Raw genomic sequence first — 26,513 nt, forward strand, 5'->3', positions numbered from 1 at the left:
AGGGGCAGTTATGGAGCAACTGGGTGGTTCTCTCCCAACATAAGAAACCTACAGCCTTTGCCTTGGGCAATGTTCCAATCTCTAATTCTTAAATGACGAGTAGATGACGATGGCCCATTAATACCAACTGTGCACACAAGAACAGAGTATAGTGACAATATCTTCAAACTTCCAAGAAAGTTAATGGGCAGTAGACATAATCATTGTTCAGTCATTCACTCACAGAATATCTACTGAAGACCTGTTAACTGCCCGCCATGATACGAAGTGCTCTGGGGGATGCTGATGCTATATCTGTGTGTATATATATGTCAATATCACACTTTCTGTCCAAGGGTATTTCCAAAGAAGTAGTACTATTGTGTTGTGTGACAATTTGGCTAAATAATTACAGGAAAGAACTATAAATAATATTAAATAGGTAAAAGCAAAGAAAGCATTTCTGGAACGAACCAGGGGAAAAAGAAAGAGAATAAGTAACTCTAATGCCCTCTGAAGACTCCTAAATTCATAATGTAGAAGTCAATTCTTCCTTTCATTTCCTCATACCAGGGCCAAACACTAGCACAGTAGACAAAGTAGAGTTATTTAAGAAAGTGCCAGGACAACCCTGATCAAATTCCCCATTTCCTTAGGGTACCTGATTTCTTTAATCGGATGCTTTCCTGACGCCTAACACTAAGGTACAGACAGGCAATGACCCCGCCTTTACCCAATCTACACAGTATTTGCTTCTCCATTCAAAAGAAACCTCTAATCAGTAGAATTTCAAGTGGCTAGTTGACTGACAGTTAGCTTGGTTTTTGGAAGAAAGGAAAGTGGCAGATCCGCTCTAAGTAAAATTGCAAAATAAAATTTGTCACTGGCGTTCACCCACCTCCCTTTCTCTCTCTTTCCAGTCCTCTGCTGCCTTCTCGCCTCTGTTTCTAGGGGCTCAGTGTGTTTAGGCTGCCATGGAAGGGGTGAGTTCTGTCCTTCCCCAGAGACCCACATCCCAAAATATTCCCTCCTCCTCTTCTCTCTGTCATCCATCAAAACCAGATTCCTACTTTAGTGAGAGCACTGCAGTTTCAGAAGATAAGTTCTGAAGGTCTAGGAAAGTTTTTGCAGGCTACTACAAAGACAGCAGAGACCTAAGAGATGGCTGAAATCATTTCTTCTCCTTCTTCTTCCCCCCAGGAGGGGGAAAACTAGATTAAATTGGGAGAAGCTTCCCAATTCTATATTCTATTTTACAGGGCTCCTCTCACACCCAAAAGCACTCTGCGGTGTCCTGTGCTGCCCTTGGATCTTCAATCCCGCCTCCCCACCTCACACACACACATCCTGGAGACCTGCCTGCCGCTTCTGGAGTTTCCCCCTCCTCCAGGCACCCACAGTGTGCATCCTAGAAGCACTTAGCTGTTTGAGAAATTATAGAAAGAACATTTTTGCCACTAAGTACCTCAATCTTCTTAATAAATACTTGGCATTTTGAAAGAACTCAAGTAAATCTTTAATGGAGTAAAATGTGTGACTTTTGCTTTGCAGCCATAAATCCCCTGAATCCTTTTCCTGGCCTGTAAAGGTAGAACTCACCCACCCACAGCCTTAGCAAGGGAGTCACAGTCCTGAATAGCACACAGGAAAGACTCCCTCCATGCTGCCTCTCGCCCCCACGTTGGATTAGCTTGCTGGATCTGAAGGCAGAATCTCCATTAACTCATAGGCAGCAAATAGATGGAAAGAGGATGTGCCAGAAGGGTGTTTTATCCAGTAGGTTCCCTGACTTGGATGTCGGACACTCTGGCACTTGGGTGCCAGACAGTGGACAAATATTTAATGTTACACAAAACTCAGGCCTTTATGAGGACTTTCTCTGGGTTCTGCCTACATCCATCAAAATCATGTGAAAGGAGGTATGTTAAAAATGCAGATGCCTGAGCCCCACTCTAAATCTCCTAGGTCAGAATCTCTGGGAGTAGAGCCAAGGACACTGTATTTAACAGTGTGACCCTGTGACCTTGATGCCCCCTTGTGTTGAGAATGACACTGGCTTCAGGATAGTGGAACACGTCGGGAGATGCTAGAGTAGCAAGGTGAGATTTCACAACTGGGTGAGCTGACCCGCAGACAATGAAAATCATTGGCCAGATCTATTTATTCATCAGCCTGCCTGCTTGGAATGCAGCACTCCGGTGGGTAATAAAAGAGATGGAATAGAGGATAAACTGGTCAGGCTGAAAGGCCACCAGTAACAGACTACAGTTCTGCTTCTTTTGAAATAACAGCCACGGGCCAGGGTGTGGGGGGTTCTGACTCCTAGAAAACTGACACCTTCTGGGGACCTGATGACTTGACAGAACTTTCTTTGTGTCCTATGGAGCTCCCTCATATTCTCCCTTATGTCTTTTGTGTGTGTGTGTGTGTGTGTGTGTGAGGAAGATCAGCCCTGAGCTAACATCCATACTAATCCTCCTCTTTTTGCTGAGGACGACCGGCTCTGAGCTAACATCTATTGCCAATCCTCCTCCTTTTTTTTTTTCTCCCCAAAGCCCCAGTAGATAGTTGTATGTCATAGTTGCACATCCTTCTAGTTGCTGTATGTGGGACATGGCCTCACCGTGGCCAGAGAAGCGGTGCGTTGGTGCGCACCCGGGATCCGAACCCGGGCCGCCAGTATCGGAGCACCGCACTTAACCGCTAAGCCACGGGGCCGGCCCTCCCTTATGTCTTATCGACTCTTTTTTAGGTAAGTCTTTTCCCCCGGGGAATTAAATTCTTTTAATCCTAAAATATTTGTTAAAAACAAAAAAACATAGTAAAACAAATTGATAGGCTGATCCTAAAATTCTTATGGAAATGCAAAGGACCCAGAATAGCCAAAACAACCTTGAAAAGGGACAAAGTTGAAGGACTCACATTTCCTGATTTTAAAATTTACTACAATGCTACAGTAATCAAGACAGTGTGGTACAGGCATAAAGATAGGCATATAGATCAAAGGAATAGAAGTGACAGTCAAGAAATAAACACATTATGGTCAATTGATTTTTGACGAGGGCGCCAAGATAATTAAACAGGAAAAGAATAGTCTTCAACAAACGGTGCTGGGACAACCTGATCTCCACATGCAAAGAATGAAGCAGGACCCCTACCTCGTACCATAGACAGAAATTAACTCAAAATGGATGAAAGACCTGAATGTAACTGCTCAAACGATAAATATCTTAAAACACAGGAGTAAATCTTTATGACCTTGGATTAGACAATGATTTCTTAAATATGAGACAAAAAACATAAGTGACAAAAGAAAAAAATAGATAAATTGGACTTCATTAAAATTTTAAAATTTTTTTGGGCCAGCGGGTGGTACAGGCGGTTAAGTACGCGCGCTCCGCTGCGGCAATCCAGGGTTCGCCGGTTCAGATCCCGGGCACACACTGACGCGCCACTTGGCAAGCCATGCTGTGGCAGCGTCCCATATAAAGTGGAGGAAGATGGGCACAGATGTTAGCCCAGGGCCAGTCTTCCTCAGCAAAAAAAAAAAAAAGAGGAGGATTGGCAGATGTTAGCACAGGGCTGATCTTCCTCACAAAAAAATTAAAAAAATAAAAATAAATTTTTTAAATTTTTTGCTTAAAGGACCATATCAAAAAAATGAAAAGACAAACTCACAGACTGGGAGAAAATATTTGCAAGTCATACATCTGATAAGGGATTTGTATCCATAATATATAAAGAATTCTTACAACTCAATAATAAAAAGATAAATAATCCAACTAAAAAATGGATCAAGTATTTAACAAATGTTTCTCCAAAGAAGACATACACATGGCCAATAAGCACATGAAGAGATGCTCAACATCATTAGTCATTAGGGAAATGCAAATTAAAACCACAGTGAGACAGCACTTCACACCCACTAGGACTGCTATAATCAAAAAAGACAGTAACAAGTGCTGATGAAGATGTGGAGAAATTGGAGCCCTTGAACACTGCTGATGGGTGCAGCTGCTGTGGAAAAGAGTCTGGCAGTTCCTCAAAATGTTAAACATAGAGTTACCACATGCCCCAGCAATTTCACTTCTAGGTATGTACCCAAGAGAAATGAAAACACGTTCACACAAAAACTTGTACAACAATGTTCATAGCAGCATTATTCATAATAGCTAAAAAAAAATAGAAACAACCCAAATGTCCACTAATTGATGAATGGATAAACAAAATGTGGTATTCTATACAACGGGATATTATTCAGCCACAAAAAAGAATGAAGTACTGATACGTGAATGAACCTAAAAAACATCATACGAAGCCAAAGACGTCAGATACAAAAGGTCACATATTGTATGATTCCATTTATATGAAATGTTTAGAATAGGCAAATCTATAGAGATAAAGTAGATTAGCAGTTGCCTTAGGCCAGGAAGGAGTTGGGGGAATGGAGAATGGGAAATGCTAATGGGCTCAGGGTTTATTTTTGGGATGATGAAAATGTTCTAAAATTGATTGTGGTAATGGTTGCATAGCTCCGTGAATATATACTATTGAATTATATACTTTAAATGGGTGAATTGTATATAGTATGTGAATTTTATCTCAATAAAGCTGTTAAACCTCCATCCCAGAAAAAATATATATATGGTAAAACATGGAAAACAAAAATTAGTCATGAACCCAATATTCAGAGAGAATCACTTGTAGCATTTTAGTGTATTTTCTTTGTATGTGACACAAAATTAGAATCATACCTTTTTATTTTCTGATTTATTTTCATTTAACATTTTATTGCATTTGGCTATGTCATTAAATATTCCTCAGACACATAACTTTTAATTGGCCATATAATATTCCATTCCATCCTGTGAATGTCATGTAATGTTGTAATGTATTGAGCTGAGCCCCACTATTGGACATTTAGGTTGTTTCTCATCTGGCTGTTATTAGCACCACCATGATGAACATGCTGTTTGTTTCTAAGTGGTTCCAGACCCAAGCTGATGTTCTCTTTCAAGTTTCTAAAGGGGAAAACTTCTAATGTTCCTTCTAGCTATTACTTAGTCATTCTAAGTAATTTATCGGCATGGACAATCATAACACAGAATTAGTATGAACTAGGATTCCATCAAAATCTTTACTTGGAGGGAGCTTCTTGACCAAAGGGAAGGATCCAAGAGGGCCTCTTTCAGATAGAACCAGTTATATGAGACAGCAAGCAAAGTCTATACTGGAACTGGGTTGCTTCCGACTCCCCTATAACAACTGCCAGCTCATTCCTCTGACTCTGTTGAGAACCAGAAGAGTCACCAAGCCCATGTCCCCTGAGAGAACTGTGCCAAATATTTAGGTTTCAAGTGGGGATCCTGACACAGACTGGGCTGAGCAAGGAATCTATGACAGGTGAAGAGAAGTTCATTTAGAAACACATTGGATTATCTCATCCACTAGTTTTACAAACAGATTAATTCGCTGATGGTTCAAACCAGTTTGAAAGCAACGGTAATGACCACGTTAGGTGGTGTTTCAATTAAAAAATGCTTGGGTTTGGCTTAGGAGTTCAACAGGTTAGTGTGGCTTGTCACATTCGGATCAGGTCCTGGACAGACAGATGTCCGTCCCTTATTTTCCGGGAGAGTGCTTATGTGAGGGAGTGGAGGGGGCTGGGCCCAGGCAAAGCCACCCTGTCTGAATTGGGAGGCACTCCTGGCTGGCCCACCTTGAGCCTTTTGGTCACACGACCATCTAAGTCTGGCCAATAGGCAAAGTAGAAAGATGGGCTTGTGCAAAAAGCACAAGAGCCCTTATGCAGCGAGGAGCCCTCCCTGTAACAGGCCCTCTTAGGCCTTCGGAAGAGAAATGATCAACTCTAAACTTACAAGTAGGGCTGCTGTGTCCTCACAAGCTGGGGACATGGGTGGCGTCTTCCTTTTTTCCTGAATTGCAGGCTTTACAAATACAACATAAGGCTTGAACTCTGAGGTCCTCAGTTGTGGCAGTGCCTGAGAAAGAAAGTTCAGGAATATTACATACTTTGGAAATCTTTTATTGTGAAACATACTTTTCAAATGCTCAGTAATGGTGCACATCATCACATAACCTCGATGGCAAAGGTCCTGATTACACTAGTCATACGACAGTGGACTTCAGCTGGACAGACCAAGTGCTCACTCTCCTGCCCTCCACCCTGAAGGCCCACTCGCCGAGAACAGAGGGTTCCACAGCCTGGGCTCTGAGAGTTCCCATCTCTCTTTGCTCTGACCCCAAAAGCTCTAATTAGGGGTCGGCCCCGTGGCGCAAGCAGTTAAGTGCATGCGCTCCCCTGCGGCGGCCCGGGGTTCGCCGGTTCGGATCCCAGGCGCGCACCCACGCACTGCTTGTCAAGCCATGCTGTGGCGGCGTCCCATATAAGGTAGAGGAAGGTGGGCACGGATGTTAGCTCAGGGCCAGTCTTCCTCAGCAAAAAAGAGGAGGATTGGCATCAGATGTTAGCTCAGGGCTGATCTTCCTCACACACACACACAAAAAAACTCTAATTAACCTTCTGACGCCCTTCTCCACCTGCCCACCCCTGAGGGAAGAGCCAGCAGGATTCAACGTGTATCTATTTAATCAAACGTCATCAATTTGGCCTACACTTATGCAAAATGTGTGCTACCACACAGGCCTCTTGATGACATTCAAAGAAGGTTTGCCAAGCAAATGAAGAGACTAGGAGATCACTTGAAACAAATTGTAAAGACTTTAGAATGTTTTCAATATGCAAATAGTCCCATTAATTTGTGCATTTTATCTACAATGTAAGGGCCTCTATTTGGAAACACTGGTAGCAAACTGCTATATGTACCATCTGCACCCCCCAAAAATCAAAAAAATCACTTTTCAAATCAAATTTTGAAATTTGGACTTTTAATTTCGAAGACCAACTCCCAAGAGTCCCCATTAGTGAGGGTTTTCCTTTACAGACATCATGTGCTTTTTGGACTCTCCTTCAAGCAAAGTTCTGTGAAATAAAGCCCACAGTTTATATCGTAAAATCAGAGCTCTGTTTCTATAGAGGAAAAAAATCCCCAGATGGAGTTCAAAGCTTAGAAGTTTTTCTCAAAGCCAAAGTTAACAAGACGGGTAAGCCCCTGACAAGCACACAGCATGCGGGGCATGCAGAACTGGAAATGTTTCCGAAGCACTTCCCGGAGTCTTGTCTGCTGGCCTTTTTCCCTTTCAAACTGCTCTCCTGACCGCCTCACTCAGCGGTTCCTTAAGCCACTGACTCCATCTGTCATGGTCGGGAAGGGGGTGGCCTGATGCTGAGAACCGAGCCCCCGTTTCCACCCGGGCATTTACATGTAATTCCCTGAGTGTCACATCACAATCGGCCAGTTGCCGCCACCATCTACTGCATGATTTACTCCATGCGAAGACTACCATCCTAGGTCTGTGGGCCACCAAGAGGGTCCATGAGCTCCTACAATTAATGCTGTTTTTGTGTATAGAGGTGCACATTTTGGGGTACAAAGCTGTCATTCGATTCTCAAAGGGAGATCCAAGAAAATTTTAATATCCAGTGCTCTGGACGAAAAGTTCCTTAGACTGAGGCCAAGTGTTGTGTAAAATGTACAATCCCCTAGTTTATAAATTCTGTTAACAGGAAATGCCCAACTGGCCCAGGAACTTACGTCTGGCTCCACGTCCACCAAACAAACTTTGTTTTTGGCCATCACAGCCTGAATGGCGTCCAGGCTGGTTCCATAGAGATTTTCCTTATATTCTCCATGCTCCAGGAACCTAAAACACCACCAAAGGGGGAAAGGCCTTCAGTGCCCGAGCTTGCCTAAATTAGCACGGAAAGGGGAAGGGACTTCCCACCACGACTCTGCTCCCACTTCCCCCGTCTTTTCCGGAAGCCCTCCCAGGAGGTCAGTTGGAATACTGGACAGAGGCAAAGACCACAGCTGCCCAGAGAGCCAACGGGCCCATCAAGCAAACATACTTGTTGTGATGTAAGCCAGCCTCAAATGCTTGCTTCGAGACGAAGTGATATTCCACCCCCTCCTTCTCATGGCTCTTTCGAGGCCTGGTAGTATCTTTTAAAGAAAGAAGGAGGAGAACTGGGCAAAGAGATGTCACATCACAGTGAGTGAGAACAGCAGCGAGCCTGCGCTCTCGTTCCTTTCAGAAGTTCATCCCTGATTTGTGTTTAAACCAACCACTTCCATTCATCTAGTGTCCCTGTGTGTCAGGCACGGGGCCCTTTCCAGGCACATCACTAATTGGGCATAACTCTGTGATGTAGGCATGAGGCAGCCTCCCATTTTGCAGGTGAAGAAACTGAGAGGCCCAGAGAGGTTAAGCACTGTGCCAATGTCCCAAAGCCAGCAGGGAGCAGAGCCAGGCTCTGAACTCTCCCTGTCTCATGCCAAGTGTATGCCCTTGACCACTCTACAAACCGCCTCACTGAGGCTGCGGCTTTTTTTTTTTTGTGAGGAAGATCAGCCCTGTGCTAACATCTCCCATCCTCCTCATCCTCCTCTTTTTTTGCTGAGGAAGACTGGCCCCGGGCTAACATCCATGCCCATCTTCCTCCACTTTATATGGGACGCTGCCACAACATGGCTTGCCAAGCGGTGCGTCGGTGCGCGCCCGGGATCCGAACTGGCAAACCCCGGGCCACCACAGCAGAGCGCGCGCACCTAACTGCTTGCGCCACCAGGCCAGCCCCAACGCTGCAGTTTTTAGAGAATCACCAAAGGGATCCCCAGTCCCAAGCTTTTATGCCCTAATTGTTTGTCTTTTTTGAGAGCCAACAGGGCACAAACACAGATGACCCTGTGGTATGCTTTTAATTCTTTATTCAATTATTTCTCATTTTGAGAGAAAAGGAGACATGAAGACAGACAGTCTGTTTATAGCCTAGATGTGTTTCAGCAAAGCTGGTTCTCACACAAATAATTTTAAAACACATAGTGTTTTCCCACTGATTTCCATAATAGAACTGAGACGCACACTTCTGGGGAAAATCAGGTCCTCCACAGAGAAAGAGCGCACACAAAGCAACACAGCTTTTTCCAGAGCATTCCAAAAGAAAAGATGGGTATTTGCAAACCGTATATCTGACAAGGGATTAATCTCCATAATATATAAAGAACTCACACAACTGAATAACAAAAAAACAAAAAACCCAATCAAAAAATGGGCAGAGGAAATGAACAGACACTTCTCCAAAGAAGATATACAGATGGCCAATAGGCACATGAAAAGATGCTAAACATCACTAGTCATCAGGGAAATGCAAATCAAAACCACACTAAGATATCACCTCACACCCGTTAGAATGGCTATAATCACCAAGACAAAAAGCTACAAATGCTGGAGAGGCTGTGGAGAAATGGGAACCCTAATCCACTGCTGGTGGGAATGCAAACTGGTGCAGCCTCTATGGAAAGCAGTATGGAGATTCCTCAAAACATTAAAAATAGAAATACCTTATGATCCAGCTATCCCACTACTGGGTATCTACCCAACGAACCTGAAATCAACAATCCAAAGAGGCTTATGCACCCCTATGTTCATTGTAGCATTATTCACCATAGCCAAGACATGGAAGCAACGCAAGTGTCCCTGGACTGATGATTGGATAAAGAAGATGTGGTATATATATACCATGGAATACTACTCAGCCATAAAGAAAGACAAAATCATCCCATTTGCAACAACATGAATGGACCTGAAGGGTATTATGTTAAGTGAAATAAGCCAGAAAGAGAAAGACAAACAGTGCATGATTTCACTCATATGTGGAAGATAAACCAACACACGCACAGATAGAACTGTTTGGTGGTTACCAGGGGCTAGGGGGGTGGGGGGTGGGCACAAGGGATGGAGGGATGCACTTATATGCTGATAAACAATAATGCACAACAAAAATTTCACAATAAAAAAAAAAAAAGAAAAGATGGGGTCTTGGAGGAGAGTGTTTTCTGGCCCTAGGGGACACCTAGGGGGATGCTCTGTGCTCTCTCTTTGTGTGGCATCTGCTAGGGTCACTTTTCTGACTTTTCATTACTTTGCCTTAAAACTTTTATTCACCCACTGATTATATTCTAAACACCTTAGATGAGTGTAGGAGACCCAGCCTCGTCCTCAGGTTCATCTCCCCCACATCATCCACACTACCTTCCCCAGTCCCTAACGCTGCTACCCTGGGCTGCTCCTTCGCCCCTTTGCATGTTTTTCCCTCTGGATAGAGAACTCTTCCTTTCTTCTCTGCCTGGAAAACTCCTACTTTTCAAAACCCAGCATAAAAGTCACTGCCTCTGGAAGCCTTCCCTGACACCCTCAGTTCCTAAAAGCAAGGGGGAAGTCTGTGAGGTGCCTGGAAGCAGTAGGCCTGACCATCCAGGTAGCCATCCTCCAGGAGATGGGTCTGAGGGTTTCTGAAGGATCCATCTGTGAGCAACTTCTGCGTGTCCCGTTTCAGTCCATTCTATCAGCCTGGAAGGTGGTGGTCCCCTGAAGCCTACTAGGTCCATCACAGGTGTGCTGCCAGAGTGGCCTCCCAAACCCCGCCACCCGCCCCCATCCCTGCCACTTCAGGTAGGGCTCCGGAAGACAATTCTCACAACCCCTAGATTGAGCCCAGGGGAAGGGTATGGTAAGAGAAAGGCTTTGTAATTACTCTTCAGAACACTCTGGACAGGTGTGTTACTGCTGCCGTAGCATCTCCTCTCAGTGGCCACCAGGTGCCACATTGCATCCCTCAGAGGCCAGAGGGACTGACAGAGTCCTAGAGAGGAAAGGGACAGCCAAGGACAGGAAGTGGCAGGCAGCAGGTGAGAGGCTGTTGTGCAGCCTCGTTAAGAATGTGGCTGGGGCAGGCTGCCCAGGTTTGAATTTTGGCTCTCCCACTTACCAACTATGTGACACTGGGCAAGTTACTCAACCTCTCTGAGCCTCAGTGTCTTCCTCTGCAGTATGGGATGATAATAATTCCTCTTCTCAGGGGTACTGGCAAGGCTGACCGAGTTACTGCACATAAAAGCTCTAGTTCCTAGCACTCTTCATTCTCCTCTTCCTCATCACATTCAGAACCAGGACCCCCACCGACTGAATTTCAGCATCCCCGCTGCCTCCAGACTCAGGAGTGTACCCAGCCACCCTGATGGGCCAGATCCAGCTACAAGGGAGTGCCCAAGCAATATCGCTCACCGGGCTCCCTGGTTTCCCTAACCTGCTCTCTTACCCAAGCAGAAAGCAGGGGCCACAGGAGTCAGAGTCATTGGGAAGGAGTCTGGAATGCCCCAATGCTGGGGGCCCTTGGTGTCGGACTGAGGTTGCTACTTTGCCTGCAATGTGCTCTAGACTCATCTCCCATCCCAGGCAGGAGCTGGGCAAGTGGTCCTCCAGCATCTGCCTCAGAGGGTCCTAGTGGACCGCTGAGAGTGGGTCTCTTCCCATCATGCCTACATCCCATGATCTGCCTATAGCAGGTAGTGCCTGGCAGTCCCTCAAACTCAAAGTAAGGATTAGGATGAATATGAGGAATCAAGTCCCCATGAAATATTCATATGGGTGCCCCCATGAGGGCCCTCTTACGTGGAACGGCAACACCAAAGTGCTGTGGGTTCTCTGCCACCACCTTCTGCTTCAGCTCGTGCAGTCGGGCTCCCAGAGACCCTGGGAAACAGAGGGAAGGCTGACTGGGGTCCTTGCTGAGCTCCCTTCCCACCCCTCCAGGGAGGAAACCAGCCCACTCCCCAGAGACCTAGGATGTCACCTACCGATCAGAACCACCAGGCGGGGCCGCTCGCCGGGCTGGTGCTGGTATCTGGTCACCTCCTCGTAGGTCAGCAGCTCTGGAGACTCAGCTACCGAGGACACCTTTCCTTCCTGCGGGCTTCCCAGTCTCTCCCTGCGGCCCAGCCGGAAGCTCCTCCGAAGACCAGCTTTGGGGGAAGGGCGGAGGAATCATGGCATTCGTCCCAGGATCTCCCAGGCAAGACTTTCTCCACCTGGCCGGACCTGGATAGGGGGCTGAGTCCCACTGGCCTCTCCCAACCACCTCCCGCTACAGGAAGGGGTTGGTCAGGATGCACAGCAATATGATGAAAGGGTGACCCTTGACATCCAAAAAGTAGGGTTGAAGGTCACAGTTTTACTTGGCAGGTCACTGACCTCGGGCAAGTCATCACCTCTCTGAGCCTCAATTCCCTTATCTGTGAAATGGGAACACAAACTCTACAAACGCAATGTGTGATCCTGGATTGGAGCCTGGATCGGGGGAAATGCTCTAAAGGACATTATTGGGACAACTGGCCAAATTTTAATAGAAACAGTATATTAGATAATAGAATTGTATGCATGTTCAATTCCCAGAATTTGATAACTGCCCCGGGTTATACAAGAGAATGTCCTGTCCTTAGGAAACACATGCTGAGGGATTTAGGGTGAAGGGACAGGATGTCTGCAACTAGCTCTCACATGACTCAGGAAGAAAATGCGCATGTGTAAGAAAAGGGACGGATAAACAAATACGGCAAAGTGTTAACAACTGCTGAACCCGGGTGTCGAGTATATGGGAGTTCTTTGTACAATTCTTACAACTTTTCAGTAAGGTTGAAATTACTTCAAAACGAAAAGTTAAAAAACTCTGCCTGTCTCAAAACCCTTTGAAAAGATTGACCAAAAAAAAGTGAAGGAACTTTGGAGACCGGTAAAAGGCTCCCTTACTGAACGGGGGTGGCGTAAACTTTGAATAGATATTGTTGAGATCACGATAACAATAAAATCGGTATTAACATAGGGGTCCATGTCCCTTTCCTGCCAGGGCTCTGATGCCAGTGGCTGGGTGAAAGTTGGGGTGAGGGGCCCCAAGGTCTGGGTAAGTCAGCCCCTCCTCTGGCCGACAGAGACTTTGGGGAAATGCGGGTCCCACAGGCCCAGCTGCTCTCGGAGGGTTCCTGGGTCTCCTATCACTCTGCCTTTCTCTTCCTGACCCAGGAGCCCGAAGTGGGCTGTGCCTGGGGGGGCAGAGGGGGAGGGTATTGAGGAGACAGCCCTGCTACTCACCCACATAGTGCCCTCTGAGGTACCCCTCACAGTCACAGGTCTCTGGGAACCAAACAGAGAGAGGGAGGCCAGTGAGCCACGCTGGACACACCCTGGCCCAGGGGTACCCGGCCTGGGATGGCCAGGCAGAGCCCTCGGGGATGGTGTCTCAGGGGAGCTTGGAAGAAATGCCATGTCCTGGCCCCCCCAGGAAAACAAATTCTTCTGTTTCACTCAGTTCTCTGTGCTTAGGCCCCAAACGGCCTTTCCAGGCCCTGCCCCAGCTCCTGTGAGTTGGGATCCGAGTGAATAAGGAGGGGAGATCCACTCCCCTGCCCCACCCTCCTGTCTCTTGCCTCCTACTCAGCCCACAGTCAGCCTGGCCCAAGTCCAGGGATGGCTGGGCCCAGCGTGCCAGGCGGGCAGAGAGGAGCTCTGTCCCCACCAGCTCTGACGCCCCAAGGAAACAAGCTGGTCCGGGTGGCAGAGCAAGGAGAGGTATGAAAAGAGCCAGAGGGGCACAGCCACCCCAGGGCAGGGGAGGAAACAAGCCCCTCCAGCCCAAGATATTCCACAGAAAAGGGACCTTGTCCGTATGCACAGGGGACAAATACCGGCCTACCTTTGTCACAAGGCTGATCATCTGCGGTTTGCACAAAAGACAGATGGAACAGCATTAGTGAAGGGGAACCAGGATGCCCTACGGCTAAGAGGCAGCCGCAGCTTCGGGAGCCTGAGGAGCCCTCCATCTGTCCCCTCTTTCTTTCCTCCAACAAGCCTGTGATCCGAGCTGCGGTGCATTATTAAACCAAGACTTGCTCTAATTAGTCTTCCTGTGTGTGTCTCATTAGCGGCCCCAAGAAAGCCAGCTCATCACTGGCATAGGCAGCCTCAAGGCCAAATTACTCAGCAACGCTTCCGACTAGAGAGCAGGTCTAGAAAAGGGGCCATGGGCAGCGGCCCCCAAGCCAGGGAAGCAGCCCACTCTAGGACGCCTGCAGTGCGACCAGGACCTGCTCTCTGTTTTCTGAGATTTGAGACTTGCATGGGGAAATGCAGATGCCAGAGGATGGAGCAGCGCAGAGCAGAGCTGCAGGCCAGCTGTGCCTTGGTCACCTGGCGCCCGTTCAGACCTCTCACTCGGTTTCGAGACCCCCACCGGCCAGGGAGGCCTGACCCTGGGGAAGCTTCCTCTCCATAGGGGGCTCTAACCTGGCAGCTATGGCCACAGGCCCCCTGAAAAGGCTACCCTAGCCCCCATCCCTTGACCTCATGAGCCTCCGTTTTCCCATCTTGGAAAAGGGGACGCCCCGACTCCATCACTTCACAGGGCTGTTGTGACGATTAAAAGGCAAGAAGGTACGTGGATGTGTTTTCTAGAAGGTAAAATGCTAGACAGAGTAGCGTTGCCAGATAAAATATGGGACACTCAGTTAAATTTGAATTTCAGATAAACGACAAAGAACTTCTTAGTATAAGTATGTCTCAAATATTGCATTGGATATACTAAAAACCGATTTCCTGTTTATCTGAAATTCAAATTTAACTAGGCATCCTTTATTTTTATTTGCCAAATTTGGCCACTAACACAGAGGCATGAGATCACTCATAGCCATCTCCATTCCCTTCCAACATCAGTGGTTCTTAAATTGTCAGGGTCAGAGAGCCCCTCAGAAATCTAATGAAAGTTATGGCCTCTCTCACAGACAGAGATACACACACACACACACACACACACACACACAAGTTCGCACACAATTTTGGGAGAGGTGTTACCATGTCCCCCAGTGTTATCTATGGACCCCAAAGAGAGAAGCCCTCTTCAGGGAATAGCTCACCCCCAACTCACCTCCATTCCTCCCCCTCATGCCTCTCCCCACCCCCTCCTTCCTCTGGAGGCCTGTGAGCTACAGCCCAGCGCCTGCTTCTTCCCAGCACGAAGTCCCTGAGCCCTAACCCCGGCCCCTCCCTGAAGTGCCATCCCTGCCAGTCTACTCACAGGGGGGCTTCTTGAGGCTCTGGGGGCTTGGCAGGGTGCCTGTGGCTCTCCGGTAGCTTAGTCGCCTGCAGGGACACAAGGGGATGGGCAGGTCCATGAGCTGGGCCAGAGAACCAGTCAGAGGGAAGCTTCTGGAAAACTCGAGGAAACCAAGACCTGGATCCCAAAGGTGGGCACAGCCTGGCACTCCAAGGGCCTCCTGCTTTGCACTGAGTTCCAGTGAAGAGGGACACTTTCACAGGCACTCACGGGTCAGAGTCTCTGGGAGAAGCTCGCCCAGCCCAGGATGGTCACACCCAGGGATCCAGGCCAGTGCCCATGGTCAGTGATTGGTCGTTACTTTCCTGTGACTGATTCTCAAGGAAGGGAGGCCTCTTCTCCACTCTCACTCGGCCTTCCCATCTCTGAGGAAGCTGGAAAATGGCAGAACGACTTCCGGGAGAGGCCGAGGGCAAAAGTGATGCTAATTTAACACCCTTCTCCCCCCAGTGGAGAGCTCAGCCTGGCGCATTATCCAATATGGCCGCCAGTGGAGAGGCAGCCGCTGAAGCCTCATCTTTGAGCAGAGAAAACGCCCAGGGCTCTTGGAGGAGTCTAGATTTCCACACTTAAATGCAACTAAAGAGCTTTCCCCCAAGACCTGTGAAGCCAAAGATGCAGATGGGTCTGAGGCTTCCCTGAGGAAATAGAGCAGCAATTCTCAAACTTCAGCACCTCAGAATCACCTGGAACATCTGTTAGAACACAGATCTGAGAGTCTGCTCATGGAGTTTCTGATTCAGCAGGCCGGGGCGGGGCTCAGGGATCTGCGTTTCTAACAAGTTCCCAGGGGATGCTGACGCGCCTGGGGCACACCTGGCGACGACTCCATAGAGGCCACTGAAACAGATGAACCCTGAGGTCTGTCATTACCACATTCCAGACCCCAAAGGATGGAAGACGGCTACAAACCTCAGGGGAGGCAATGCAGTCATCACTACCACCCCCTCTGACCCAGGATTTACACTTTGGGAACTCATTTGAAACATGTGATGATCATTATCGCAGCCTTGTAGCAGTGAAGCCCTGGGGACGACTGAAAAGTTCAGCCACAGAGAAGGAGTGAAGCCACTTGGCTACGACCTTTCCTGGAGAAGCTTTCCCTGCATGGCCGGACGAGGGCCAATCCTCCCACCGTTACCTTGCAGAGCACCGCGTCCTCCTCCCTCTCACCCATTACATTTATATAAAGTGTTTGTTTGAACCCTGTGTGACTTTCCCGCTAAACTGTAAGTTCCTCCAGAGCAGAAGCCATGGGATCACAGCAGCCCACAAGAGGCCTGGCACAGGCCAGCTCAGTTCATAATAAATACCAGCTGCCTGTGAATAAATGGTATATCTCCCAATGAAATATTATTTAACCACTAACATCACACAATAAAGAACAGGCGATAATATGGAAATACCAATGTTAAAATGTTAAGTTAAAATAAAAGCAAGACCTCAAATTCTACATGTAACACACATAAAAGGCATAAGAAGGAAATAAATTATGCTGTTTAGATAGTGCTGAGACATTGGGTAATTTTCTTTTCCTCCCCCTCCTCCTCTATATTTTTATATTTTATTTCCCAACTTTCTCTAAGTATGTATTCTAAAATATACATTAATTTAATAACAGATTTCTATATATTTATTTAAATCTCAAACAGTCATCACTGCTGGTTATAGGTCAAGAAGAAAAAACACAAGTGCAATTAGTACTTACCTTAGGGAACAACACACAGTGGGTCCCTCTGGCTGTGGTGGCAGAGATTTGGGGCTTTGTCATGTACCTATACCTCTGGCCACTCCAGAACCACCCCTTACAACACACCCCAGACCCACCTTTCCTGGAACTGCTTGGAGGGAATAAGGCCAGCTCGAAGGTTGGTGTCTCCAACTCGCTTGGCCTGCCACCATGTGGGGTCGTCCTGGCTCACCACCTCCAGGACCTGCCTGCGCTGGAAAGGCAGGCCAGCCTCCTGGCAGGGAATGGCCCGGTCCTCCCGAGGGTTGTAGTGGAAGAGGGCCCGCATGAACACCTGCAGAGGAGGGGCTGGGTGAGGCGGCCCTTCACCGTGTAAGCAAAGATGTGTCTATGCCGCATCGAAGGCCAAATGACAATGACCGTTCACAATTAAAAAGAACAAGTAGCCTTCAGAATAGAAAGCTAATCAGAAACACACCACACATATTTTTTCTTCTTCTTCAACCATTTTAAATATTACAGCCAGAAAATCCAACAAGAATCAGAAAATGAATAGATAGTCTCCATGTCTGAATTTCTCTTTCCAACCTAAATATTTCCTCATTTACCTGATCTGCTATCCTTATAACAGCCCCTTAGCATACATAAAGCAACAATTCATCCTGGGAACAGAAAGTAATGTTATTTCCAATGTTATTTCTGAGATGCTAACTGCCCCTAATGAAGTCAGCAACCATCTGTTAAGTAAGTAATCTAGATGATTTGGTAAGAACACGAATATCAACAAAACTACTGTTACTGATTCCTCATCGTGACTTTTCAGTGGGTAATTGACATCCATAATTTTTACAGCTCAATCCTGCCTCATCTGTCACATACTTGGCCAGCCCCCAACTCTCCCCTTTACCCTGAAGTCACCTCCTCTGGAGAAGATGGTGGGAAGACACAGCATTTTGTCATACTTCCTCGTTCTCTTCTATAATTCAGTGGCATAAATTTATTTTATTTCTATTAATAGCAAATAGAAAAAAAACAAGGCCAGAGGACTTCCTTAGACAGATCCAAATCATATTCCTAGATTCAGCTGGATAACTGTAAGAACTCTCTGGCCAGATATTGTGAGGACAGATACCCTCATCCAGCCGTAGATGTTACCAGGGTCCGAGGCACTCAGAAGAGAGTATAATCCTAAATGGTCAGCCCAGATCAAGCTTCTGGCTCAAGACGAAATGTTTAGGAAGGATGGGCTAAGGGACAGGTGAGCCATTTTGTCCTCCAGAAAAACCAAGTTCTCTCCCTGTATCAAGTTAGAACCTACAAAAGCTGCCTATGGGGACCACATGAGCTTATCCCAAGAAGAACTACCTTCTCTCAGGTAAGAGTCCATATTATGTATGCCCTGGGATTCAACAGAAGAGTGCAAATAAGAAACAAGCCATATAAAGATTATGTCTTCATTTGCTGTAGAAAACTGACATCAAAGACATTGTCCATTATTAATCCCCCTTCATCAAAATAAGTATTGACGTCTACTCTGCACCAGGTGTTGTAATGCCCCTTTTTTCACGCATTTAGTACTGGGAGGTGGTGGCTGGGAATCAGCTTTCTTGAAAAATTAGCATGCTTCCTTCTACCCACTGATGAAGAAAGTATGTAATTCATTGAGTTCTCCTTTCTGCCTTGGCGGCCAGGAAGTTCAGATCCAAATTTATTTGAAATCAAAGTAATGCCCTCTTCCGTCCTTTCTACCAGCACCTCAGCTCAGGTCTTAATAATCTCTCCCCCGGGGTTTTACAACAGCCTCCTGCCAGGTCTCCCTGCCTCCAGTCCCCCCACCCCACCCTCCTCCAGGCAGCTGTCCCAGGGAGCTTTCTAACACACAAATATGGTTGCACCACTCCCCTCTTTAAAACAACAACAACAACAACAAAACACCTTTAAGCGCTTCCCACCGCCTATGGGGTTGTAACTTGGGTTGTGGGGCGCCTTTCCATATCCTGCGGGGCCTCACCATTTCAGTGCACCCCGGGCTGACTTCCAGCTACCAGTACTGGCACCTCTTTGCCCAAGAGCTTTCTCTGGCCACTGGGATCTGCTCTACCCTAACCCAACAGACAGGAATTGCGGGGAATTAACCCCCAAGCGCAGCCTGGCGGGAGTCGGTGCATAGATTCCCCCAGCTCCTCTGGCTCTTGGGTGGGAGGACGAGGCAGGAGTCTACAGGGGATCCTGAGCTTTCCAGCAGGATTAAGCCCACAGTGGTAACTTGCTTAATAATACACCCTTTGTTGCACTGGCTGCCTTCCCTTCCCCACTCCTGTCCAGGTGTTTCCTGGGGTCACCTCCAAATAAACTATTTGCACTCGAATCTTTGTCTCAGGGTTGGCTTCTGAACCCCAAACTAAGTAGGGATTGTGACAAAACCCTTACCAAAGCATTCAAGGCCATTCAAAAGGTAGCCTTGACCCACCTCCCCAGCACAACCTACCCCCTGGGGCCCCCTCACAGTTCTCACCAACCCCCAACCATACTCCTCTCCATTCCTTTGAGCCTCTGTATACACAGCCTCTCTGCCTGAACGGCCCTCCACCTCTTCCTCACCAGGGAAGTCCCACTCATCTTCACCTTCCTCAAGCCTCATGTCCAACACCCCTACTATGCGACACCTTCCAGGGCGCCTCTACCTCTGCACAGAATCCTTGTGAAGCACTTATCACTCAGCAAGGAAAGTCTTGCTCCTCATCTCCTCTTCTGAACCAGGATCCTCAAAGCTACTAACCATCCCCGTCTCCAGCATCTGGCAGAGCACCTGGCACAGAGGAGGTGCCCAAAAAAGGTAGGCTCGACAGAGAATTAAACAAACGGCAGCTACTTAATTGGTCCCAAAGCCAGCACATTTGGTTCCTTCTCTTCCTCATGGCCCCGACTTCCTACTTCAATTAAAAGAACCTTGTCTTTTATTAGTGAGCTATGTCAAATCCTGGTTAGAAAGAGGCAGGGTACAAATAAATGAGTCACTTTGTGACTGAATTACAGTTCTCTACCGAGCACACGCTCTCAGGACCAGACGCCGAATGACTCTTTCAAAGGCTGGGCTGAGCCCTCCCCCACTCCAGCCCTGCCATACCTTGCTCTCCTCTAAGTGGTCCTCCTCCTGGGTGGCTGGGATGATTTTCAGGGTGATGGATCCCTGGGACTGGGCCTGAAGGGAGAGAGGGCACAGGCTTATTATTTTCCAGGTCTAACCTTCCATGAGTTCATGTCTTACTTCCCGGGTCTGAACACTCACGTTCAGAAGGAAAGTCAGACTCACTGCCTCCCCTGTGGCCCACCCTTCTGTGGTGGCACTGGGTTGAATTAACTAAAGCAGCACTCAGAAACCAAGCATTTGCATTTTCATGGGACAAATGGACCGAAGATTTTAAATGAGAACCCGAGGACAATGTAGGCACTGAATTCCAACTCACCAGCCCCCCTGACTGCTAGTGCCCCCGAAGGCTGCCCTTCTTTCTTTTCTCTAGTGTTATTTTAATAACCTAGTTCAGTTTCATTTTCCTCCTTCCTGCCTGATTTGGGGCTGGTCCCCAGTCAGAACTTTCCTCTTTGCTTCCATCTTCCCCAGTGGGCTATCCAATCTCAGGCCTTCGACCTTCCCAGGGGTTCCTCTTGCCTCTATCCAACAGAGGCCCTGCACCCCCATGTGGGGGGCCCACGAGGAAGAATGCTGTCAGCCCATGAAAGCATATCTTGCCCAATGTCTCCCCGGCCCTGCTTTGCTCTGCAACACTAGGCAGTGGGTGCCCAGAACCAGGGAAAGGGCAGTGGGGGCAGGGAGACTGAAGGGCCTGCCTGCAACCAGCGCCCCCTACAGTGGGGGCCTCAAAGAGAGGGCCTCCTCTCTTCAGAGCATCCTGGTTCTGCCCTCTAGACCATGAGAAGTTAGCAAAGTGTCATGTCTGGGGAGAACGCCTGGGGATAAAGAGGACAAAACCATGATTGGGGCTTTTTACAATTTCAGTTTTGACTTGAACTCCCAGAATGGACTCAGGAGGTTGTTTTGGTCCCAGCATTTAACACTCTAGAATCCCCTTACACTTGCGAAGTGCTACATCCTTTCCCAGATGTCTACATCCTAATGATAACCACACATTGGTTGAGAAACCATCCCTATCCAAACTTTACAGGCAAGGAAATTGAAACTCAGAAGGATTCGATGACTTGTCCTAAGCTGCACGCTAGAAAGTGATGGAGGTGGGATTCGAACCCAGGACCAGCTGACACCAAAGCCCTTGCTCTCGGTCCTCCCTGTGCTCAGCTTTGTACTCCACATTCCTCGGCCCTTTGGAAGAGGGGACCCTTTTAAGGGGGTCTCCCAGAAGGATCCTCGGGAAAGGGAGCCGGGGGGAGGGCGATGGTGTGCTAAAGAGGGGGTCCGAGAGAGGCAAGTGGTCTGGATGCTCCACTCCTCTCAGCCCCCACCCTGCACCCTGGGCACACTGTAGGGCCACTTTGCCTGCAGCCTCCCCATGAAAACAAGAAGACTGAGCCAGATATGCCCTGGCTCCAGGAAGCACCCTGCTTTGGGCCCCCAAAGAACCACCACACCCCCAACCACGTGTGCAGCACGGACCAGAATCTGGCTGATCTCATCTGGCCGCTTGTGCAGGACCGCAATCCCGTTCACTTCTCGGAGCTCGTCTCCAACGTGGACCAGGCCTAGGAGAGACAGGGGCTGACCGTCAGCACAGGAAGGGGGCCTCAGCCCCCAGAACTCAGAGCTCTGGGCACCGCGGGGCCCCACCTTAGGAACCCACTGCACGGCAGACTCAAGGTTTAAAGACGGTTGAGTAGGACTGGGATGAACCGAGACCCTACTGCGTGCTGGGTGCCTCCCTTGGCATCACAGTCTCATAACCACCCAGGGAAACCCGCAATTTACAACTTGGCAGCAGAGATACAGAAAAATTACGCAGCTTGCCCAAGGCCACACTGCTAAGAAATAATGGAGCCAGTGTTCAGACACGGTTCTTTTGATGCGGAAAGGCTGTGCTCTTTCTGCTAGAACCTCTGCTTCTTTAAAAATATCATTAACTCTTCACCTTCCTGGGTTTACAGACATACTCCAAGAATGTTCTTCTCAAGTCTTAACAAGGAAACTTAAGGGCACCAGGGAGGATGTTGTCAAGAGTTAAACACCGGTCTGCTGGCTTTAATAACAAGCATCTCTGCATATTTGGCGTATTTGTTACTCAAAGTGGACACTGGCCCAGCAGCATCAACGTCACCCAGGAGGTGGTTAGGAGTGCAGAATCTTGGGCCCTCCCAAGACCTGCTGAATCAGAATCTCAGAATCTGCATTTTAACAAGATGCTGGGGGCCGGGGGGGGGGGGGGGGGGGCGTCGTGTGCTTGTTAAAGTTTGAGAAGTGCTGCTCTATGATCCTCACAATTCCCCAGACTTTTGGGGCAACGCTCCCCTACCCCAGGAGGTTTGCCTCCCAACTGAGTAGTTTTTCCACACACCAGTGATTCTCCACCTGTTTTCCATCCAAAAAATCTGGGACATAAACATTCTCCCCTCAGTAACAGTGGAACTGGGGTGTGGGGAAAGGGTGTCCCTGCCCCCACTAGGAATTACCCACCAAGACCATGCTGGATGCTTCGCACCACAGTCCTCGGGCTAAGCCAACGCATGAGCCCTTCTGATCACCCCCAAGGTGCTCCATGCCTGAGATATTTTCAAACAATTAAGATTTCTACCGGGCTTGGGAAGAGAATTCCAGCTCCACTCCCAGAAAGCAAAGCATATCCCAAACAGGTGAGTGGATAGGAGCGGGAAAGGAGACCTGTGGCCAAAAGGGCAGGCCAGGGGACAACGGCCATCACCTCGGCCAGGCTGGCATTGATGCCACTCACCGCTCCGGTCTGCTGCGCCCCCTCGCATGATCCTGGCCACCACAACAGCCCCTGAGTGCTCATCCCGCCGGATGGTGGCGCCCTGCATTGGAGACAGAGCAGGTAGGCTCCTAAGAAGCAGCCCCAAACCTCAGCCCTAGATTCTCTGGACCCAACAGAGCTTCTCCTGTTTCTCCCTCTGCCACCCTAGAGGGCAGATCAGCGGGGATCTTTTCAATGCTGAAGATGCAATAAAACCAACATCTTGCAGTAGTACAGTACAGCATGTTACAGTTTAAACAAAGCAAACAACGCTGTGACAGTCTCATTAGAGGTAAGGGACTGGGGCTCAGAGAAGGTAAGCGTCCTCAAGGTCACCCGCTGGTAAGGAGTAAAGCTTTTTGTGATGCTGAATTCAGTGCCTTCTCTGACATATCCCAGCCCTTGCCTCCTGCAAAGACATTTAATAATGAGGAGAATATGTGCCAGCAAATTCTCAACCTGCCTCGAACCAATCACAGGATTATTAGGCCTCCTGTTGCTGCCGAGGGGAATCAATTATGCCCCAGCCAGAGCTCCAGGACCAGGATTTGGCCCATGAAGCGCAGCAGAGGTGATGTCTAGGATGAGAAAGGCACTAATGAGCCCTCAATTTCATGCACTGTGCACGCTGGACTGCGGCGGGGCAGGGCAGTGGGCAGGCGGAGAGCTAAGCTCTGGAGGCAGATGGCCCTGGGTTTGAATCCACGCTGCCATTTACTAAAACCATGCGGCCTTAGCGAGGACGTCCCTTATCTTCTCTGAGTCTCTTTCCTCTGGGACAGCATTTAACTCAACAGGGTTGCTGCAAGGATGACATCAGGTAATGCACACAAGGCACTTAGCACACGGTGAGCACTCAATAGATGCTAACCATTTATTATTGGTTGTAACTGCAAACACATTGGCACACTTATTGTTAACTTCATTCGTGTCACCTATTTGAAGTACAGTCATGTGTCACTTAATGATGGCGACACGTTCTGAGAAATGCATTGTTAGGTGATTTCGTTGTAGTGCAAACATCATAAAATGTACTTACACACACCTAGATGGTATAGCCTACTACACACTTAGGCTGTATGTTACTAATCTTATGGGACCACCGTCGTCTATGTGGTCTGTCATTAACCAAAACGTTGGCATATGGCACATGACTGTACGTAAGATAACTATTGCTAGAAAGAGAGGCCATCGGTTAAGAACTCTGTAGCTTCTTGCCCGCTAGACCTTCAAACTTTCCAGCATCTCTGTCCATCCTTTCCTCCTTTCCCCCATCTCAGCGGAGGGGCTCCTCCTGTCTAGGCTGGTCCCTCTATCCCCTCCCTCCCTCTCCTGCAATCTCAATGTCCCATCTCTACTGGCTCCTTCTCCTGCTCCTAAAAATATCATCAAGTCTTTCCCATCATTAAAAAGCCTGCACCCTCCACCCACCAGCAGCCAGTCTCTGTTCCTTTGGAGCAAACTTCTTACAAGAAGCAGGGTGTGTCTGCTCTCTCTGCTCCCTGCCCTCCGGGTCAATTACCCCCTGCAACCTCAAACACACCAGCAAAAGCACCGACGACCTGCCAGCTGCCAGCACCACCACCACCCTCAGTCTTCTCTCCTCTGATCTCCCTCCTGTCTGATTCTGGGGCTTGCCCTCCCCATGGAATTCTCTCTTAGCCTGGGCCCTGGTGACACCTCTCTCCCAGTTCTTCTCAATGACAATTCGTCTCCTTTGCTGAGTCTTTCTCTATCTGCCTTTTAAATGTTGATGAAAGGGCCAGAGTCTCACCCCTGCCCTCTTACTGTCTCACACTGTATACTCTTTACCTGAGTGGCCTCAACCTCTCAGCATGGTTTGAACCCCTTTCTGGATGCTCCAAGTCTGTATCTCTGGACACACAAGCCTTCCACCTTCTGTTCATCTCCACTTGCCAATCACACGGGCCCTTGAATTCAACAGACCCTAAGCTCCTCTTTATTTCCCCTCTTGAATGATGACCCCAGCGCCCACCAGTGTCCCAGCTGGACACCTGGGCATTATCCTAGGTGCCTCCCCAGACTCCTGCCCAAACTGGGGCAGTCACCAAATCACATTAATTCTATTTCTGCAATATTTCTTGGATTTCTCTTCCCTATTCCACAGGCCTAGGTCAAGCCTTATTTCTGAGCCTCAGGATCTGGCCCTTACCTTCAAATCAGTCCTCTGCTCTGGCCTCACTCTCCAGGCCACTTTCTACTTGGGAGCCAGGATGATCTTTCTAAACTGCAAGTCTGGTCGTGTTATTTCTTACTTAAAATCTTTCAGTGGCTCCCCACGGCCTTTGGGGTCGAGCTAAGCAGCTGTGTGTGGACAATCAGGTTCTTTATCAGCTCCCATGAGCTGGCCTCACTTCTGTGGTTCCTTACCCCACACTTGCATTGTGTCTACCCAAGGCCACTCAGAGCCCCCTGAATCCACCATGCCGTTTACCTTCCCATGGCTCTGCTCATGCAGTTCTACTGTGTGGGACGCCCTTCCTCTCCCTTTTCCTTCTGGAAAACTCCTGTTCTTTTTTTTGGAATTCAGCATGGGCATCACCTCTTCCAGGAAACCCCCGGCCGCTCCCTCCTGTGAACTCCCAGAGGGCAAGGACTAAGTCTTAATCGTCTCTGAACTGCCAGCTCCCCACACAGTGCCTGGCACCCCGGAGGGCTCACAATGTGTTTGCTGAGCCGATGGATGACTGCCCCATTTTGAAGGTACGGAAGTAGAGGCAGAGGAAGGATCCTGTCTGTCTGCAGAAGTGGTTCATCTGAGGTCATCTGGGAAAGGTGAAAATGAAGAGAGCCAGCTGTGGTATTATCCAGGGCAGGCACTCAATTCTCTGGCTTCCACTACTTCCCTCCATCACATAAACAACCCTGTCCCTTTGCTTCGTAAATCAATGCTGAACCAGGACCAAAACGCTAGCAATCTGTCAGCTGTGGAGAAGAACGGCTGCTGCCCTGTGCTTCCTCAGTCTTCGGGGCAGAGATTGGCAAGCATTTTCTGTAAACGGCCAAATGTAAATATTTTAGGCTTTGCCAGCCACACAGTCTCCGTCACAACTACTAAACTCTGCCGTTGCAATGTAAAGGCAGCCGCAGACAATATGTAAATGAATGGAATGGCTGTGTGCCAATAAAACTTTATTTACAACATCTGGCGGTGGACTGGTTTTGGCCCTTGGACCGTAGTTTGCCAACCTCTTGTTCAGAACATGATGATCAGGCTGCCTCGTACAGCTGTGCCAGTTATTCACTACACAAAGGAGCTTGGCCGCAGTTGAGGGAGGCTGTATCCACCCAGAGAAAGGGGTATCCTGCAAACAAAGGTGTCACAGGAACTAGTGGCAGCCCCAACGAAGCTGCCATCTCTCACTCTGAAGACTTCAGGAGGGTCCCTTCCCAGTTTTCTAGGTGAGTGGGGGGTAGGAGACCGGGAGAGGGGGGAGAGGATGAGGAAGAGAGGTGGGTGCCACATACCAGGGGTTCCTTGTTCTTCACCAGGCGGACAATCTTCACCGATTCTTCCTCAAAATCCTCGTCAATATTATCAGGCAGAGGGGGGAGGACAGGGTCAAAATTCTTCTGGGCAACCGTGTCGTGGACCATGAGCATGGCCTGTCAGGAAAGCAAGAGAAAAGAAGGGCTGACTCCAAGCTCACAGGGGTTAGGGTTTGGGGGTCTCGGATCTCATGCCAGAGAGACAACCACCCCAGACACTGGCGCCAAGGAGGCCTCCCTCAGAAGTCTCCTTTCCTCAGGCTCAGGGCCGAGCGCTCCCTCCTGCCCCCATCCCAGGAGACACGAGACGCGTGGG

General features: G+C 48.5%; 1 protein-coding gene across 1 annotated transcript in view; it reads right to left on the bottom strand.

Annotated features, from left to right (window-relative positions):
• Positions 1-26,513, bottom strand: part of MPP3 (MAGUK p55 scaffold protein 3) — a 29,619-nt gene that overhangs the window by 316 nt on the left and 2,790 nt on the right. The window contains exons 5-17 of the mRNA XM_058561113.1: positions 26,177-26,314; positions 22,667-22,748; positions 21,382-21,467; positions 19,879-19,953; positions 16,889-17,085; positions 15,023-15,087; positions 13,646-13,666; positions 13,045-13,086; positions 11,757-11,921; positions 11,572-11,652; positions 7,970-8,063; positions 7,656-7,764; positions 5,859-5,981 (exon numbers count right to left, since the gene is read on the bottom strand). Of these exons, the coding sequence (XP_058417096.1) occupies positions 5,859-5,981; positions 7,656-7,764; positions 7,970-8,063; positions 11,572-11,652; positions 11,757-11,921; positions 13,045-13,086; positions 13,646-13,666; positions 15,023-15,087; positions 16,889-17,085; positions 19,879-19,953; positions 21,382-21,467; positions 22,667-22,748; positions 26,177-26,314 (1,278 nt within the window). The remainder of the gene's footprint in view (positions 1-5,858; positions 5,982-7,655; positions 7,765-7,969; positions 8,064-11,571; positions 11,653-11,756; positions 11,922-13,044; positions 13,087-13,645; positions 13,667-15,022; positions 15,088-16,888; positions 17,086-19,878; positions 19,954-21,381; positions 21,468-22,666; positions 22,749-26,176; positions 26,315-26,513) is intronic.

The sequence above is a fragment of the Diceros bicornis genome, chromosome 18, assembly GCF_020826845.1.
Source record: "Diceros bicornis minor isolate mBicDic1 chromosome 18, mDicBic1.mat.cur, whole genome shotgun sequence".
In the NCBI taxonomy this organism is placed as follows: domain Eukaryota; kingdom Metazoa; phylum Chordata; class Mammalia; order Perissodactyla; family Rhinocerotidae; genus Diceros; species Diceros bicornis.